Below are 18,709 nucleotides of genomic sequence, written 5' to 3'. Positions count from 1 at the left end.
AAACGGTACTTAAGGATTGACCGGTACTCCACCGCTGACATACGTTGACCCAAGCCTTCAATAGGAATAACAGTTAAGAAATCCTGAGCGTGAGGCCTCTGTAGGCATTCAATGACGGCTTTCTGGCGGGGGGACCCAAACTTTGCGTGATTCGACAACAAAGGGCATTCGCCAAAGTTTTCTGTGGCTTTTTGGGGGCGGTGTCCTTGTTAGAGAAACCGCCGAGATCAAAGTCAGGTAGAGATTCATGCAAGCGTTCCAAGGCGCTGGCATAATCTGGATCAGTGTTAGCAACCCCACTATTACGTAAGATGTGGTCCTGCAACTCCCAAGATTGAGACCTGGAAGCCACAAAGGCATAGGCAGCCACATCCCGGGCCGAGAGAAGGCCCAACCCACCAAGCCTCATTGGCAAGGTCACGATTCGCCACTGTAGATCACAAAAAAAGGACCCCCACATACGACAATGTCTTCTATTGCCTCCCGAAGACCTTTATCAAAACATGAAACAACATCATCCACAAAGGGGGGCTGGCAAGTTCGCAAACCAAATAGCAACTTTGCAACCCCCATACAAGATCTAAGCAAGAGGAGTTCGCTTTGAGGATCCCGCAACAAGGGAAGGTGTCCCATAATGTCAACAGCACGCGTACCGCTAGACCACTAATAAAACTGGCATCCCGGCTGACTGCCCCTCCTAGCAGTTTGACACCTTTCTCCGGCCTCCCAATCTCACTGGGGAAAAGCCCTGGCCGGACCTTCACCCCATTGCATGTCGGCCAAAATACTTCAGTTTTTCTAATATTAAGCCGTAGCCCCAATGCTGGACCCTCCGAACCGATGATGTCGAGAGCTTTAGCAACCTGAACAGCGTCCCCGATAATTGTCCCGTCATCCAAGTACCAAGCATGGAAGGGGAGTTTACAGTTTTCCTGCACCTGAAGCACTAAGGGATGTAAGAATAGGGCAAAAAGCAAAGGTCCCAAGGGATACCCTTGCTGCACCCTGTAAATGCCCCGATGCGGTCCGGTATTTTAGTATAAAAACTGGTATCGTACCAGACCGGTTACCGAAAATGTCAAAAAGTACCGAAACACCAGTTCGGTAAATTCGGTACTGGTACGTGTTCCTCATCCCTAATACACATATACGCTGTTTGTTCTTTCTTCTCCACAACTCCAGACGACAGTTCCGGCTCCCTCACCCTCGTCGTCCGTCACCCCGCTGTCGTCGCCTGCTCCCAATTGCGGTTGTTGCCGTCCGTTACCCGGCCGTCGTCCCCTGCTCCCAGTTAAGCTCCAATAACTTGTTATGTTTTGTTTTTGTGTTATAATTGTTGCCGTATCAAACGCTGATCAATAGTTTGCAAATGCTGATCAGTAATGTGAATGATCCGAATTTGTGATAGAATCGTAATAATTCTTATCATTACGACTTAATTCTAATCATTACGAATTTGCGATATCTATTGTGAATTCCATGCTAATGTTGTTAGGGTTATAGAATTCAGGTTTTGAGGCACAACCTAGCGTTATTGATTTTCAAAATTTGATATGGATTTGTGATGATTTTAGCTCCAATAACTAGTTACTTTTTCATTTTGTTTCATGACTTAATGCCGATATCATACTGTAGGATAGGAGTTGGCCAGAAAGTCCAAATTTCCTAAAAAGTGTAAAAAGTCATAAAACACCATAATGTCAACCATAAAACACACCAAAAACCCACAAATAATATGATAAAGATTACTAAAACATCATGTATGTGGGTTTTGTGTTGTGTTTTAGATGTTAAGGCTCTGATTGTGGAATGACAAATATTATTGTGTTTTGTGTTGTTTAGCATTGTGTGTTTTATATTCATAGTTCTACGATGGTGTGTTTGAAGTTTTTATGGACTATTAGAGTTTGAATATGGTGTTTAAGTAATATTCATTCTATTATTTGTGAGTTTTAGGTGTGTTTTATGCCTGAAATTATTGTGTTTTATGACTTTTTACACTTTTTAGGAAAAACACACTTTCCGTAGGATCCCCACTCTCATACTGTAATCAATAATTTGAATGGGTAGGTATTTGGCTGCAAAAAGTGAAGCTGATTCAGGTTATTTCATATTTTCATTCAAAAATTAGATCCATACTCGATAGTACGGAATTGATAATTGGTGATCTGATTATGTATACAAACTGTAGAGGCGGCTGAAGTGGCGGAGATACCGGCGGAGTATGGGGTGGAGCCACATGAGCTATTTCTGTTATTTGCATACAATAGTTCACTTGTTATAAAAGAATGCCCCTTTTAGTCATTTTACATGAATAAGCTAAGCCAAACGCTTTTTAAAAAATAACTTATTGGCTTTTTCCACCCTATAAGCTAATCCAAACACTTTTTTAAAAACTTCAAAAAATCATAAGTCAATAAGTCTTCTCACAGAAAGTCTTTTGAGTTAGCTTAGCCAAACAAGCCCTGAATACATCTTCAAGCTAAAACCCACATAAAAAATGGCTTTTTCTCCCAAGTTTCTTCAAAGGGTATCAAGATCACTCAATTCCATAAACAACTGCCGATGTTATCATCTCTTTCAGATTCTAGGGTTCTTTTTCAACATTCAAAGTCTGCTAGTTCTCCATGTTCTTCCTTTCTCGATAACAATAACCAGTGTCATGTTTTCAGTAGAGATTTTTGCTCCCATACCTCTAGTTTTGACCAGCTTAATTCTGAAGGACCTGCTGCCATTGATTACAGGTTTGTGATTTGATCATCCATTCTCTGTTGGTGACCTTTTATTTGACTTTAAGTATGTATAACTTCTGTTGTGTATATGCACTGTTTACAGGTTTTGTTTGTGTAATACCCTGGTTCAGTTTTGTATGAATTTTGGTACAATTAAGTATTAACTCTAATGTATTGATAATTGTGTTATGTAACCATAGTTTCAGTTTGGTACTTATAAAATAGGTTGAAAGTTCTTGGTTTGTTAAAAAAGTTTTAAATTTGTATGTATTGCCCTCTTTTAGGTTATTTTAATAATAATAATAATGTAGTTTTACTTCTTGTTGTTCAAACTTTAAAGGCTAGAATTGGTATCTAGTTTTGAAGTCCGAATGACTTCTTAGCATTAGAAGTCGAAAAGCCTGCGTTTTTTTAGAGCGGGTGGAACATGCTACAGAAAACTAATATTTAGGTCTAGAAACTATTGATTTGAATTTGGTTGTTTGAGCTTCTGGTTAATACGGAAGGTCATTCTTGTAGCAAGGTCCCCGTGTTTAAGTGTGCAAAGTGAAATATAGATAAAAAGAACTTGGCGCGCATAATGATTTTCATTTTTGAAATGTTAGCTTTGTGCTATCAGAGATACCAAAATTGAGAAGTAGATGATTGGTTGATACTTTCCTCATACTAGATTGCAAGCTGTATGATATATTCTAGAATTTGGGCGCCTATCTTATTGTATATTTTTACCCCGTGTGTGATGTGTCTCGTGTTTCGTTTTGAAAAGTTTGTTGATTTGTGTTAAAAGAGAAACTATGCTCATAATCTCATATAAGTGGATCAACCTGCATCTCTTGGATCATGGCAACCATTATAATAACTTTGAGCTAATAGTTAATGTGCATACAGTGCTTTGCTACAGGAGGATGAATTCCATAAACTGGCCGATGCAACAATTCAAGATTTGTTGGAGAAGATAGAGGTAATCATCTTGGTGTAAAGTGCTTAAACTGTTTCAAATCTCATTGCTTATGTATTTCTTAAATTTTTAGTTTTTTTGATTTGATGGTTAGACACTTCATAAGCTGGATATAGAGCTATGCATTCAAATGGCGGTTCCGCTATTAGCGGTGCTAAAGGCCGCTATTTTGAAACCTGTATAGCGGTCTTAGCACTGCTTTTAGCAGTTTTTATATTTCAGCCCAAAATCCCACATTAATCAACTATTTGTTTGAAATAAACCGAAAAATAAAGGCCCAAACAGAAAATTTAACCTAAATCGAGGCCTAACTGTAAGTGCACATCGGTTTGATAAATGCTGGATGCTGCATCTTGATACTTCAAGAACTGTTATGGAATATGTTGAAAGAAGATCCCTCAAATTCGGACAAGTATATGTGTTTAATGGTCCGAATTTGTGGAATTAACTTGTCAGAACTTATAAGTTCATCATAGGGTGTCCGAATTTATCAAATAGGCTCTGATTTAGGATTGAGCTCATTTAAGCTCAGACTCGATTCAAGCTTTTAGCGAGTTGATATCGAGTAGCTCACAAGTGGCTCAGCTTGCATACAACCACTCTTGACAATAGTTGACGGTTTATTTTGTCTTTCCTTTTTCTTCTGTCTGAATTTTTTTATTCATTGTGTTAGCCGCCTTCTTAGTATAGACAGGTGGATTTTCACCAGAGTTAATAATAATAATACAATAATCCTAGATGTAGGAAGATTGTTAAACCATGCTTGCAAGACCTTTGTGTACTGGCAGACTTATTTCAACCCTATATTCTTCTTGTTTGACAGGAATATGGTGATTCTGTGGACATAGATGGTTTCGATATAGATTACGGGGTTAGATTCTTTTCCCATATAACTTTTCTTCTTCCTTTAAATTGTTGATTGTTTATATTTTATATAGCAATTTTGTGTTGATTTTGACAGAACCAAGTTTTAACCGTGAAGTTTGGTAGCTTGGGGACCTATGTGTTGAACAAACCGACAGATTTGGATGTCGTCTCCTGTGAGGTACAAACCTTCTTGATTTCATCTCGGTTTATATTTGATATTCACGTGGTTTAATATTTTACGTGCAGTGGTCCTTCAAGGTTTGACTGGGATCGGACCGCTGAAGCTTGGATATACAGGCGGACAAAGGTGAAACTTCTAGAAACATTGGAAAATGAGATTGAACAACTGTGTGGTGAGTCCATAAAACTTTCTTAAATCTTCCAAAGGTACTAGAATTTATGTCCTGTGGAAGCTTCTAAAAGGTCACATTAACCCAATCTTACTGAACCATTCTAGTGTTGATTTCTACTCTATGCAATAAAGGCTGTTTATTGTTATGGTTGTTTTAAAAGAAGTTATATGATTTTTTAGCCTTTATACAACTCAAACTTGACTAAGAACATAGTAGAAGTGTCCAAAAGTTTATATCTACACTTTTGAGGGTTAATATATCTTACAATACTGTGAGAAAAAGGTAAGACATGTAGGTTGACAAATGTGAATTATTCACTTGTTTAGCTCTTACTTAGTTATTATAGCACTCCCAACAAAGAGAGTTCATATTTTGGTTTTTCATAATCAATTCCTATAGTTTAGCTAAAAGAAGTTGATTTCATTTTTTATTTTGCTCGTCTTATGAAAACGTACATATCATTCTTCGTCTATATATCTATTCAAATAAAAAAAAAAAAAAAACTCTTCTAATTCTTCATCTCAATCTTCCATTTACCCAACCACCCTTCTAACCTCATTCCAGTCAGTTAATGCGCTTTATATAGACTTAAAGACACGAATGAGTGAATCAACAACACAAGAAGAAATGATTAAGAAAGTTCACCTTCAATATAAAAAATTAGTTATTAAAGTTATTAATACAAACCCAAATAAAAAGTTAACAAAGCTAGGAAATCAAAAGTAATAAATAAATGATTTTGTCTTCACCAAGTGATGTAAGATATTAGTCAAGCATGACCTTTGTTTGACAAAAACTCTTACTATCGATCTTGGATCCCGAGACTACACACACTCTAAGGATGGATGATGGATTAAAATGGTGGATGATGGTGGTAGTGGTGGTGGAGTGGTGGAATGTGTGAGAGAAGTGGCTTGCCAAGGGATGAGTTGCAAGTGAGGCAAGAACCTCCTTTTATAGCTGAAAACAGTAGCTTCATACGGGCCCGTGTCCTTCCCTTCTCTATCTTCATTTAATGTTGGTGTCAGCCTGTCTGCACACACGGCCCCGTGTGTCAACGGCACGGCCCCGTGTCTTCTGTACTTGCTGTACGAACCCAAATTTGCAAATCTGAGACTTGACCACGACTTGTGCTTTAGGAGACACGGCCCCGTGTCCCTTGTCGTTTTCTGTTTGTCTTTATCTACTTGGAATCTTGAGTGGAGACACGGCCCATGCCTGGCTGACATGGCCCCGTGCTTGGCTTCTGGTTTGTTGTTTTTGTCTTTGGGGTGAAGCTTGGAGGGTCGGTATAATGTATCAACTTTCATTTCTTCTTCGTATTTATGTTGGTTTTTGTTGTTATTTGTTTCTTTTGTCCGTTTAAGCACTTTTAATCCTGAAAATCAAAAATAAACAAAGAAACACATTTTTCAACATGTACTACACGTTTTCAATGATAATTTGAGAGAAGAGTGTTAATAAACAAAATAAACATATATATCCCATTGGTTGTAACTTCTAAGAGCATTCACATCCAAGGAATCAAATTATGTGTGTGATGTTTTTAAAATACAAAGAGTATAAAAAGTGGTTGTGAGTGAAGGAGAGAGAAAATGTTACTGTTCATCTGTATATTTGGGGGGACAATGTTCACCCCCTATAATTTTTTAATATATTTTGAAAGTGGTTGTGAGTGGGTGAGAGAGAAAAAAGTAATGATAAAGGTATAAAAAATATTAATTAAATGAAACGGAAAGAGAAAATGTAGTGTTTTTTAGTGTAATTTAGGGTGAAAATATGATGGAATGGATGTGAATGCTCTAAGTGCTCTAATTTCCCTTCATAAATAAAATTTATCTTATTTATACCCACACTAATAATTCGTACACATGATAATGTTATTAATAGGTAAATTATTGATTCGAACATGAAAAAAAGCACTTTTATTGTTATAGAATATTTTGCATGCATCGGACTCTTGTCGATGCATGTTTGTCTATGATACCAAATTAATAAACAAAATGAACATATATAGCCCGTATTTAAATGCATGTTTGTCTACGACACCAAACTAATAAACAAATTAAACATATATAGCCCCGTATTTGATATTCATTTTGACATCAAAATTGTTTATTTACCAACCAAAACATTAGTTACTAGCACGCTTAAGACCGTGGGGTATGGTGGGGCTTGGGTTGGGTTTGGGTTGGGGCATGAGTTGACACGTGGAATGGGAGCCCCCCACCCCTCTCCCCACCGCCTAGTGACGTGTCTGCGGGGTATGACGAGGCGTGGGTTGGGTGCACCGCGTGGCAGATTATTAAAAAAAAATTACAAAAAATTTATAAAATTCACACAACATTTATAAAAAAAAAAACCTAGAATTTCATTAAAATTTTAAAAATTACATAATCCTAAAAATTACATAATACCTAAAAATTACAAAATAACAAACCTAGAGCGTTTGATAAATTTAAAAAAGGGCGATCTTGTCGAACGCCTTTCGCTCCTTGCCTAGAAATTCAATATTCGCCACCGCCACCCGATCCTTGTGGCTTAAATCGCCGCTCGGAACGGCTTCGTAGTAAGCCTTGAAACGATCGAGCTTGGGCCGTATCTCGCGCCATTTATGTTGGCACGCGTTGAGGTTGTGGCGGTTGAGACGGACGTTATGTTTGTAGGTTGCGAATGCTTCCGGCCAATATCGTGTTTGGCCGGGTTGCCGAGCCTTCATAGCGTCAACGACGCTTGTAACGAGAGCCAATTCTTCCTCGTGGGTCCAAGATGCCATCTTCTTCGGGTTGGGGTAGCGGTGGATAGTGACGGGTTTGGAAGTGGGTAGCCGGTGGATAGCGACGGTTTGGAAGTGGGGTAGCCGGTGGATAGCGACGGGTTTGGGATGGGGTAGCCGGTGGGGTTGGGGGTTATTTATAGGGGATGTTGGGACCGCCATGGCGGTTTGGGGTAGCCAAACGGTTTGAATTTAAAATTCAAACTTTCAAATGGTCAAAATGGCCCGCTATGACATGGCGGGGTCAGCGAATAGAAGGCAGCCAGCTAGGATGTCACCCCCGCCCCACGCCCGGCTTGAAAGCCAAGCCCCAAGGGCCACGCCCCAACCCAAGCCCACTCGGGGTGGTGGCTTAGGCGTTTTCCCCCAACCCACGCCCCAACCCAAGCCCAATACCCATAGTCTAAAATCCCATCCCTCCCTCATTTTAGAACATTTTCGGTCAATATAACGAAAGTGTTTGCGAAAATAAAAAAAGCTTTATCTATGAGAATTTGATAACCGAATGTTATAAAATGTTTATAAAAGAGTAAGATGTGAAAATTGTCTATGAGATTTGGACGCTTTTATCTGTTTCATCCAAAATAAAAATCCTTTGTAACCTGACCTTTGACGTTTCATTTTTATTGTCATTTTCATCAAAATAACTAACTCAGTTAAAAAAAAACTTTGGTAAATCATGGATGATTTTGGCAACATCATCAAGTCAGGGATGATTTTAGCAATTTACCCTTTTATTTTTCTGTTTTCTAATTTTTTATCTTTAAATAAAAACAATATATAATATTATAATACATATACATACACGTTTATATGTATACACACTTATTTTTTCAATTTTCTTTTTTACCTCTTTATATAAATGTGTATATGTATATACACACATTTTTTATTTTTTTTTGTAATTTTTATCCTTAAATAAATAGCAATAAAAATAATTACAATCATAATTATCATACATAAACACACACATTTTTTAAAGGCAAACTTTATTAGAAACCCGAAAACAATCACCTGAGAACTGGGGCAGCCACACACAACACAAGAACTTACATATTACATAATAACAAATCTGCATCAATCTACCCAAGAGATGGACTTAAATTTTGATCTGCTCTTAAACCATAAAAACCCCCCAAGACTTTATTTCGCTAATCAACTCTTCCGACTTCACTTGTTTACCTAAAAATATTAGAGCATTCCTAGCTTTCCAAATACTTCAACACCCGACTAATCTTGGAGATTCAGTTTTGTTCTCAATAAAGTTTTATTGAATGGGTTGGACAACATTCTTAAAGTGAGGATTAACTCAATAACATTTTGTTGAATGAGATGGACAAAATCTTCAAGAAGAAGAGGCTGATGTCAGTGAAGATTTGGATGAGAAGAAAAGACCGATGACAGTAAAGAGTGGATGAAGATAACGATGAAGACCAAAGATGAAGACGAAGAAACGAGGGTTTAACAACAACAAAAAAACCCACGAATCACAGATCAACCAATCGAAAAAACTCACTCACAACCACACCCAGAAAAAATCATCCACACATACGGCGCCGATCTATGTTTCCAACCATCCACACAACCACTTCAACAGTCAACAACCATAGATCACACCAAAAACAAACACCATATTTTATCGAATACCATTCAATTTATAAGCCAAAAAGTTCAAAAACCACAGATAACGTCGTTTCTTGGAGATTCAGTTTTGTCATGAGTCTATTATATTACTTTGTTACGTCTTGTTAAATGGTTGTGTGTTTTTGTTTGGTGTTTATGTGATATTTGCCTAAGTTAACATTATGAGACAATCACTATTCGAACCTTGAATTGTATATTAAAACTAAATATTTTAAAAATTTGAATATAAAAATGTTTTTCAATAAAATGAGGGAATAAAATGATGCAGGTAATCAAGGTTGATGATCGTGTGAAGAGCTCACGTAGCTTGGGCCTTAGGGAATAAAATGGGAAAACTTATGTTTTGTTTGGTTTTTGAACATTGTATGAACATTTTATGATTTCAATGTGTTATGTGACAATTTAATTTGGTTGTGCTTTAAATGTGGTAACTTTAACTAGTGTCATGAGCTATGGGCAATCAGTCTGCTCCGCACCTATCCACTGCGGGTCGGGGTGTGACAAAAGACCGCCAAGGTATTGTAGTTTAATCCCTCTAATCCTTACCACCTTCACTATGCGGTTGAAACCAACTAGAGTGTTGAAGTCATTCGTCCTGCCCACCAGAGCCCTCCAGTAAAGCTCCTGGAAAACATTGGTTCAGTCTGGCACCACTAACGACTTCTTCTCAGGCAAAACCCTACTGGACCTTTTTTCTTTATATAGCCACCACTTCACTCCAGGTCTTACTCCCCCATTGAACCTGATTATCACAAAGCACCTCCAGCTTGAAATTAACCTCCGGCTCTTCCGAAATCCTCTTATTCTGCTGGATCGTATCCTATATACCAATGTTCTCTGCTACAAACTTGGCAACGTTAATACTGAGTCCGGAGTCCCCCATCTTGACATTGCTAAGATTCTTTTCCAACTCAACCCTATATCTAACATTTTAAAGCTAACAAAACCGAAGCGATTTTGTGCCTTATCTTTCTTTCTCGCAATATACAATCCTACCACCTCTCCAAATCCTCCTAAATAGTTTGACAACTCCCATGGGGTGCAACCGGTGGGCAAGTTGGAAACAAAAAACTACGTGATGTTCCTGTCTTGCTGATACTCACCATTCCTGTCGCTTGGACCTCCCTCCTTGCGCCGACGTGTGAGGACATACTAGGGTTTTGTTTTACTACAAAAGGTTATTTCTCAAATGAAATAATGAAAGTTGATGAAATTAGTCCTAACATGAATTTCTACTAATTAAAAGTTAATAAAGATTTATGTCATCACTAATTTTAACATACATTTGTATTTATATAATTAATAAACATTTGTATTTTAGAAGCATAAATTTATGCCAACAATATTTTCATTAACTAAAATATATAAGGCGTGTGTTTATATGTGAGTATATATATGTATATTTTATAATTATAATTATTTTTATTGCTTTTTATTTAAGGATAAAAAAAGAAAATAAAAAGGATAAAAAATATGTGTATACATATACACACATTTTATTTTATTACTCTAAATAAGCAACAAAAATATGCATTGGAACTTGTACATTGTGCTTTGGGGTTTTTTCAAAAAAAAACTTGATTTTTTATTTTTAACCCAAAGGTTTTTACCTTTTGCAATTTTAACCCTAAATAATTTGTTTTTTTAACTTTAACCCAAAACTTTTCATTACTTTTAACCCATAGGTTTTTACCTTTTGCAATTTTAACCCTATATAATTTGTTTTTTTAACTTTAACCCAAAACTCTTCATTATTTTCAATTTAAATTCACAACTTTTGTCACTTATACTTTTCATCTTTAAGCAAATTTTCGGTTTACGTATAGTTCTAAATTTTTTGAGTGAATACGACGCAATGTACGAGTGTGGTTCAATTTTATGTTTTGCTTCAAATTTTGCAAGTTAACACGGCGCAACGTGCATGTGTGGTTCAACTTTTTTACCTATATTTTTCATGTTTAACAGGTTCGTCGCAACACGCAGATCCTAGGTCGAGTCAGTGTTGATGGTCGATAACGGTTGTGTGACATTAGTACTATTTGACATCGTTTTACGCCCCGCCGCAACACGGGGTGTGCTTTGAGGGTTTTCCAAAGAAAAAATAGTTATGCATATAGTTGTCGTAACCTTGGCTTTGGGGTTTTCCAAAAAAAAAAATGATGTTTTTACTTTTCACCTAAAAGTATTTCATAAATTACTTTTAACCCAAAACTATTTGTTTTTTACTTTTAACCCAAAATTTTTTATCTTTTGCAATCTATCCTCACAACTTTTTTTACTTTCAACTTTGGTCCTTTATATTTTCCATTTTCCGCAAATTTTTTGCTTTATGCTTGGTTCTAAATTTTGTGACTTAACACATCGCAACGTGCGTCTTTGGTTTAACGTTTTTACGTTTCGTTCAAATTTTGCGACTTAACACGACGCAACGTGCGTGTGTGGGTGAACGTTTTTACATCGTCTATTTTTTCCCCGTTTAACAGGTTTAACATAACGTGCGGGTCCTAGATCGACTGCGTCTTTGGCTTAACGTTGTTACGTTTCGTTCTAAATTTTGCGAGTTAACACGACCCAACGTGCGTCTGTAGGTGAACGTTTTTACAACGTCTATTTCTTCCCCGTTTGACAGATTTAACATAACGTGCGGGTCCTAGATCGACTTAGCTATAACTAAAGAATCCCCGCCGCATTGCGGCGGGTCTCAATCCTAGTTTATATAAAGAAGTAAAAAGAAAATTGTAAAAAGTGTGTTTATATATAAATGTGTGTATATGTATATATATTATAATTATAAATATTGTTTTTATTTCAAGTTAAAAAATTAAAAAAACAGAAAAATAAAAGGGTAAATTGTCAAAATCATCCCCGAGTTAATGATATTGGTTAACGAAATTTAACTGAGTTATTAATTTGGATGTAAATGACAACAAAAATGGAACATCAGGGTTCTAGTTCTAGATTAATAACTGAGTTATTAATCTGGATGAACAGGCAAAAGTTCCCAAACCTTGAGGACGATTTTGACATTTTACTCTTGATAAAATGTTGACGATTTTATTGTTATCTATATCGTTTTAGTATAATATGATTTCCTTAAGATCAAATGATAAATTGGGAAAAACATAGTACAAGTTAAGTGTGGAGTACACACTTTATTAAGAATGTTATCATTTCAAGCACTATGAAACTATTACAATTTCAAGCACTATAAAACCTCGATGGTTCTTAGAGGTGACATACTATGGGGGTTCCAAAGGGGCATCACCCACTTGGTAAGGTTTGGGACGGCATCCCGATGGAGGTTGCGTTGTTCGGACTGGATGGAAAAAAACACTTTGCCCAAAAGCGCAGAGGCGATGCTTTGAAGGGGCCGGGAGGGGCGCCCGACCCCCCGAACTTTTCGGCAAGTAGTGTTATATATGTAGTTTTCGTATAGAAATTTTTGGGTATATATGTTTTCGACCCCCAGTTCTATAGAAATTTTTTGGTATATACGTTTTCGACCCCCCGGTAAAAAATTTCAAGCTTCGCCACTGCAAGAGCGGCTTCATTTTTCAATGCTTCGGATTTGCATGGATAGCAAAAAGTCACATGAGAACTAAGATCAATATGAACTGAGATCAATATGAACTGAGATCAGTGACAACCAATCATTAGTGGCAAAATGACCATCTATAAAAAAATAAGAAAAAAAATAAAATTATATTTAGTAATGATAGGGATAAGTTTGACCCATATGTTAAAAAAAACGAAGATAAGAAAAAAAAAATAACTAAAATACCTCTCACTCTTGTACCTTACTTACATATCATGCAATCAAGCATGGTCCTTGTTGAAAGGTATAGAACCCAGTGGCGGAACTAGACCTTCAACTCAGGGGTATCCCAAAATTTTTAGGGGTGTCCTCGTACTTGTTCAGGGGTGTCCTGTGTATAAAAATCGGGAAATTTTTTTTTTACACTACTCGTAAAAACTTGAGCCGTAGCCCGGGCTACGCCCGTTTACACTACAGGTCCGCCCCTGATAGAACCCCCATGAAGCCTCTTAGATTATAAAATTAGTGACTCATTTGTATTTATCGAATAGTCCAAGTACTCAAATTGTAAAATATAAACTCATATAGTTTCTATAAAACCCGCCACACACCAATATTTAACAACCAAGGGGAAGATAATGGAGAATACGATCGATAATAGCTACATTGTTGGTACTTTCTTCGTTTCTTTATTAGCTTTTGTTGTTCAATTGATTCTACGACGTCGTACAAGCAACTCAGTCTCTCACTCGAGGAAGATAATTTATGGTTACAATAACGTTTTTAAAAATCGGAGCGATTTGACATGTGGAGAGTGCTTTCAACCTCGTTACGGGTCTGTAGATGCTGACGTCATCATCGTCGGGGCTGGTGTCTCTGGTGCCGCCCTTGCTCATACTCTTGGCAAGGTGAGATTCAGTTTTGAAAGTTAGGTTTTTGTCTGTGCCAAAATTATTTATATGGATTAGGGTGGTAAACGAGCCGAGTCATGCTCAGATTGGGTTTGGGTTTGACTTATTTATTGTAAAGCGCTGAAGTGTCAAGATTTAGCTCAGCTTTTAAAAAGCTTGAGAAGGCTCGTTTATTTAAGAAAAACATTTTATTATTATATATTTTTTACACATATGAATATATTAAAAAAAAGGTAATAGTTTTACGCATGCATAATACATAATTATTAATTTATACGCAAAAGAATTTATTTATTTATATTTATAATTTATTGATAATGAGTTGCCAGTTTTTGAACAACCCTATTTTAGATAATGGCAAACCTTTATTCATAATAATGTGATACTTCCTATGAAAATTCCGTGCACGAAGGGGATTAATTGTTGCATCCAATGCATGTGTGGGTTGATATGAATCTCACTAGCCGTCGGCCGAATGTGATATATATTCCTTGAAATTTGCTGTTTGAATATTGGTGATTTCGATAGGGTTGGGAAGATGTGGCTAAATCAATCGATACATGGAACCATAACTTTGAATTTTTGTTTTTATCGAACTGTTGATTTGTATGGTCCGACCATGCTACATGGAATATTTGATAGCCAAGGGTGTAGACTGGCTGAGCCGGTGCACAGTTTTAACTTAAAAGACATCGAGTTCGTTTCGAGCTCTGTTTCTAAAAAGCTTGAACCCAGCACGTACCCTCTCGGTTTGGAAAAAAAAGGAAAAAAAAAATAGTGAAAACCTTGTACGATTTAGAAAAAATTAGTGAGAAATAGTAAAAATCTACCGAAAGGAACTCTATTATATTATACTATATATTAAATTATATCCAAAATTTGTGGAAAAAAATTTTGGATCCACCACTAAGCACGTAAGTAGTTTTTAAAGCTCGAGCTCGTCCTTGATCTCAGTTACTTTATTATATTATATTATATTATACTAATATTATACTATATCACAAACTACAGTACACAAAAGTTCCCTTCTTTTTTTTGGTTTATTTACAAAATTGCCATCATGCTATTATTTATAATTTTATAATATTGTGAACCTCCATCAAAGTTTCTCTCTCTTAAATTTCTTTTCTTTCTTTTTAAATTTTGTTTTCCTTTTTGTTTGAGTTTTGATTTTATGGTTGAGTTTTCATGATTTATAAATTTAAATCGAAAACATATGGATAATATATAATTCTGATATGTTTTTTAAAACCAAAATTATTAAAATTGAATTTTTTTGTTACATTGTTAGTTCTTGCATGAAAATTTTCATTATTTACAATCATTTTGGAAATGTCACGTTTTAAATCCATTTATATTTGAACCGTTCGATTTTAAATAAAACTTTGATCGGGACATAAATAAAAAAAACACGTCACAGTGATATATTTGAAACTTTACGAAACATTATATTATGTTATTTAAAAGACAAAAATGATAAACGGGGTTACTTTATATAAAAACAAATATCTTTAATGACATGTACGTTTGTGCTTTGGTCACTTGGTGTTTCTTCTCACCTTGAATTTCTTTTCTTTCTTTTTTGTATATGTTTTGTGTTTTGTTTTGTTTGAGTTTTCATTATTTATAAAATCGAATACCATATGGACCATATTATTTGGAAATTAAATACATCAACATATAATCCTGATATGTTTTTTAAAACCATAATTACTAAAATTGGATTTTTTTGTTACATCAATAGATAGAATTGAATATTTTTTGTTACATCAATAGAATTGAAATTTTTTATTATGTTTTTTAAGTTACAAAATAATGTGTTTTTTATTTACGTTTCGATGTTGATAATGTAGTCGTTGCAACGAACTGAACACATGTAGATATCGTTTTGCTCATATACGACTTTCTTTTTTGGTTATTCTCTTTCACTTACCGAGTTAGTGTGAGAAATTGAGATGACTTGCGCTGGTTAATTTTGTGGCAATTTAACAATTAGAATGAACTATTTGTAGATTACATAACTGCTATTAGTCTAAGAATCTGTATTTCAACCGGTTATAACAGGAAGGACGTAAAATTCGAGTGATCGAAAGGGATTTAACCGAACCCGACAGGATTGTAGGTGAATTGCTACAACCAGGTGGATACCTTAAGCTAATTGAGTTGGGTCTTCAAGGTATGTATGTATGTATTCTAGCTAGACAACATTATAAGAATTAGTTTCTTAATCCACTGTCACAAAGTAATTACCGCGATTATAATTCATTAGTTGTGAACATTATTTAATGGATGCAGACTGTGTGGAGGAAATAGATGCTCAAAGGATACTTGGATATGCTCTTTTCAAAGATGGAAAGATCACTAAATTACCATATCCCCTTGAGAAATTTTGTTCAGGCGTTTCTGGTCGAGCGTTTCACAATGGGCGATTCGTTCAGAGGATGCGGGAGAAAGCCGCTACTCTTCCTAAGTTACTACTTGTTTCTTTCTTGTAATCTTACTTTTCTTCAACTTTGTTGTTTAGCTTCTTACAAGTGATTTTAAAAACTTTCTAGTGTAACTATGGAGCAGGGTACTGTTACATCCCTTATTGAAGATGAAGGAACTATTAGAGGTGTTCAATATAAAAATAAATCTGGTCAAGTTACCAAAGTGTTTGCGCCTCTTACAATCGTTTGCGATGGTTGTTTCTCTAACTTGCGTCGTTCCCTTTGCAAGCCACAGGTATGTTGTTCACAGTCTGGTTTTGACGGTTTTTAGGTCAAATAGTGAGTCAACTATTTTTTTTTTTTTTTTTTTGAAAAGGTGTGAATTATTCGCGAATGTCGGGAGGTCCAAATAAAAATAATAAAAGTCCCAAGTAAAATATAAAAATGTTACATAGGCCAAAATCCTACACTCTAATTCGGTTTTATTTCAAAACGGAGTATAAACCATAAACCAAATCGTTCAGTACGATTTGTAAAATTCCTACATTGACGAACCAATTTTTTTATAGAAAATGGACCACGTGACTGGTATGTGCGGTTTCACGGTTTCAAACCATATCATGAACCCCTTACATAATAAATGTTTGACCAATTTTGATTTTCTAGTGTTGACTGTTGGTCAATTACAGGTTGAAGTTCCCTCATGCTTTGTGGGGTTGGTTTTGAAGAACTGCGAGCTTCCGTATCCAAACCACGGGCATGTCGTGTTAGCCGACCCATCACCGATCTTATTTTATCCGATTAGCAGCAATGAAGTTCGTTGTTTGGTTGATATACCTGGTCAAAACCTTCCTTCTCTAGGTAATGGTGACATGTCAAAGTATTTGAAGACCATTGTGGCACCTCAGGTTCCACCTGAGGTGCATGCTGCATTTATGGCTGCTATTGATTCAGGGAATATAAAAACAATGCCAAACAGAAGCATGCCCGCCTCTCCTGTTTCGACACCTGGCGCGCTTTTATTGGGCGATGCTTTCAACATGCGCCATCCTTTGACCGGTGGAGGGATGACCGTTGCACTTGCTGACATTGTTGTGTTACGAGACCTTCTTAAACCGTTGCATGATTTTACTGATGCAAATTTGCTTACCAAGTATCTCGAGTCATTCTACACCTTACGCAAGGTAAAAAGAGGGACCCGAGTCATAATTCTATGTTCACTTTTCGTTTAATAGTTAAATGAGGTTATATATATAGATATAGATATAGGGGCATGTAAGCATGTTCCTTTCTGAACCAATAGTATGTTGAGAACCGCAAAACCTATAATGTAAAACAATAGCTACAAATGCATTATGCGGTTCTCAACATATTACTGGTTTTGAAACAAATGTGCCCCTATACGTATAGTTGGTTAATTAGTTAGTTTTTTATGCAGCCAGTGGCGTCTACAATAAACACATTAGCCGGAGCTCTATACGTGGTGTTTTGTGCATCACCCGACAAAGCAAGGAAAGAAATGCGAGAAGCATGTTTTGACTACTTGAGTCTAGGTGGCATTTGTTCAACCGGGCCCGTTGGTCTCCTTTCTGGGCTAAACCCAAGCCCGGTTTGCTTAGTCCTTCATTTCTTTGCGGTGGCTGTTTATGGCTTTGGTCGTCTTATGCTACCTATACCTACCCCTAAACGGTTATGGCTCGGTGTTAGGTTGATTCTGGTGAGTAATCAAGATTCTTGTTGTTTTCCAAAATTTTAGATTTTTTTTATGTTTTATTTTTCCTCATCCAACGTTGGCTTTATCGTTAACCAGGGCGCGTCGGGGATTATTTTTCCTATCATTAAAGCTGAAGGGGTGAGGCAAATGTTCTTTCCTGCTAGTGTGCCTGCATATAACAGAGCTTCTTCAAAGAAGGGGTCACAATGATATTGGTTTGAAGACAATTATAGGCACAGCTTATTATTAGATAACATCCTAGGGAGATATAGGGCTTGCAATTGTAAATTTCAGTCCTAAATATGTGTGTATATTCTTTATGTGTATGTGTTAGACATTTCAAAGTAAAAGAAATGTGAGAGTGGTTTGCTATTATTTATTAATAATTGATATTAATCTATCTATATTAATTCATAACATGTAAATGAAGAGTGATTTTTTTTTTTGTAAGTTTTAAATTTACCCAAGACACTCAAAATACCAGATAGTTTTATTTTCGTGTATAACTGTCTTTCGTTAGTTTTTTCTTACAAAAAACTATATAGTCGATATAATTTTTTAAGTGGGTTGTGCTGATACCCACCGAAAAACATCGGTACCGCATTGGTACTATTATAACCGTTAATGCCATTCGTTTATTATGGTTTTCAATCGAGGCAAACTATGTGTTGACATCCTTATGGACTTAACCCAACTTTATCTTTTAAGTTTTCTCTTTCTGCTGTTATATCGAGTGTCGGTGCTAATGAACCGGACCAATACCGATCAGATTCCTGCCTATCACGCTATT

At 36.2% G+C, this 18,709-nt stretch overlaps 1 protein-coding gene and 1 pseudogene across 1 annotated transcript; both read left to right on the top strand.

Moving 5' to 3' along the window:
- Positions 1-2,467: 2,467 nt before the first annotated feature.
- On the top strand, positions 2,468-5,100 carry LOC110936880 (annotated as a pseudogene).
- Positions 5,101-13,473: 8,373 nt separating this feature from the next.
- Positions 13,474-18,319, top strand: LOC110936879 (squalene epoxidase 3). The gene is made up of 7 exons (XM_022179293.2): positions 13,474-13,773; positions 15,841-15,952; positions 16,072-16,246; positions 16,332-16,500; positions 16,895-17,389; positions 17,644-17,922; positions 18,016-18,319. Exons 1-7 carry the CDS (start codon positions 13,504-13,506, stop codon positions 18,127-18,129), a joined length of 1,614 nt encoding a protein of 537 aa, XP_022034985.1. The 5' UTR covers positions 13,474-13,503; the 3' UTR covers positions 18,130-18,319.
- Positions 18,320-18,709: the final 390 nt, after the last annotated feature.

This window comes from Helianthus annuus, chromosome 7 (assembly GCF_002127325.2).
Source record: "Helianthus annuus cultivar XRQ/B chromosome 7, HanXRQr2.0-SUNRISE, whole genome shotgun sequence".
Lineage (NCBI taxonomy): Eukaryota > Viridiplantae > Streptophyta > Magnoliopsida > Asterales > Asteraceae > Helianthus > Helianthus annuus.
The sequence above is the reverse complement of the archived record's forward strand: the minus strand, read 5'-3'. Positions and strand labels throughout refer to the sequence as shown.

Bases quoted from the DNA above. Each gene is read 5' to 3' on its own strand.
- LOC110936879 (XM_022179293.2), top strand. From the start codon at position 13,504: ATGGAGAATACGATCGATAATAGCTACATTGTTGGTACTTTCTTCGTT. The intron at 16,501-16,894 runs GTATGTTGTTCA...GGTCAATTACAG, and splicing joins GTTCCCTTTGCAAGCCACAG to GTTGAAGTTCCCTCATGCTT. The intron at 17,390-17,643 runs GTAAAAAGAGGG...TTTTTTATGCAG, and splicing joins CATTCTACACCTTACGCAAG to CCAGTGGCGTCTACAATAAA.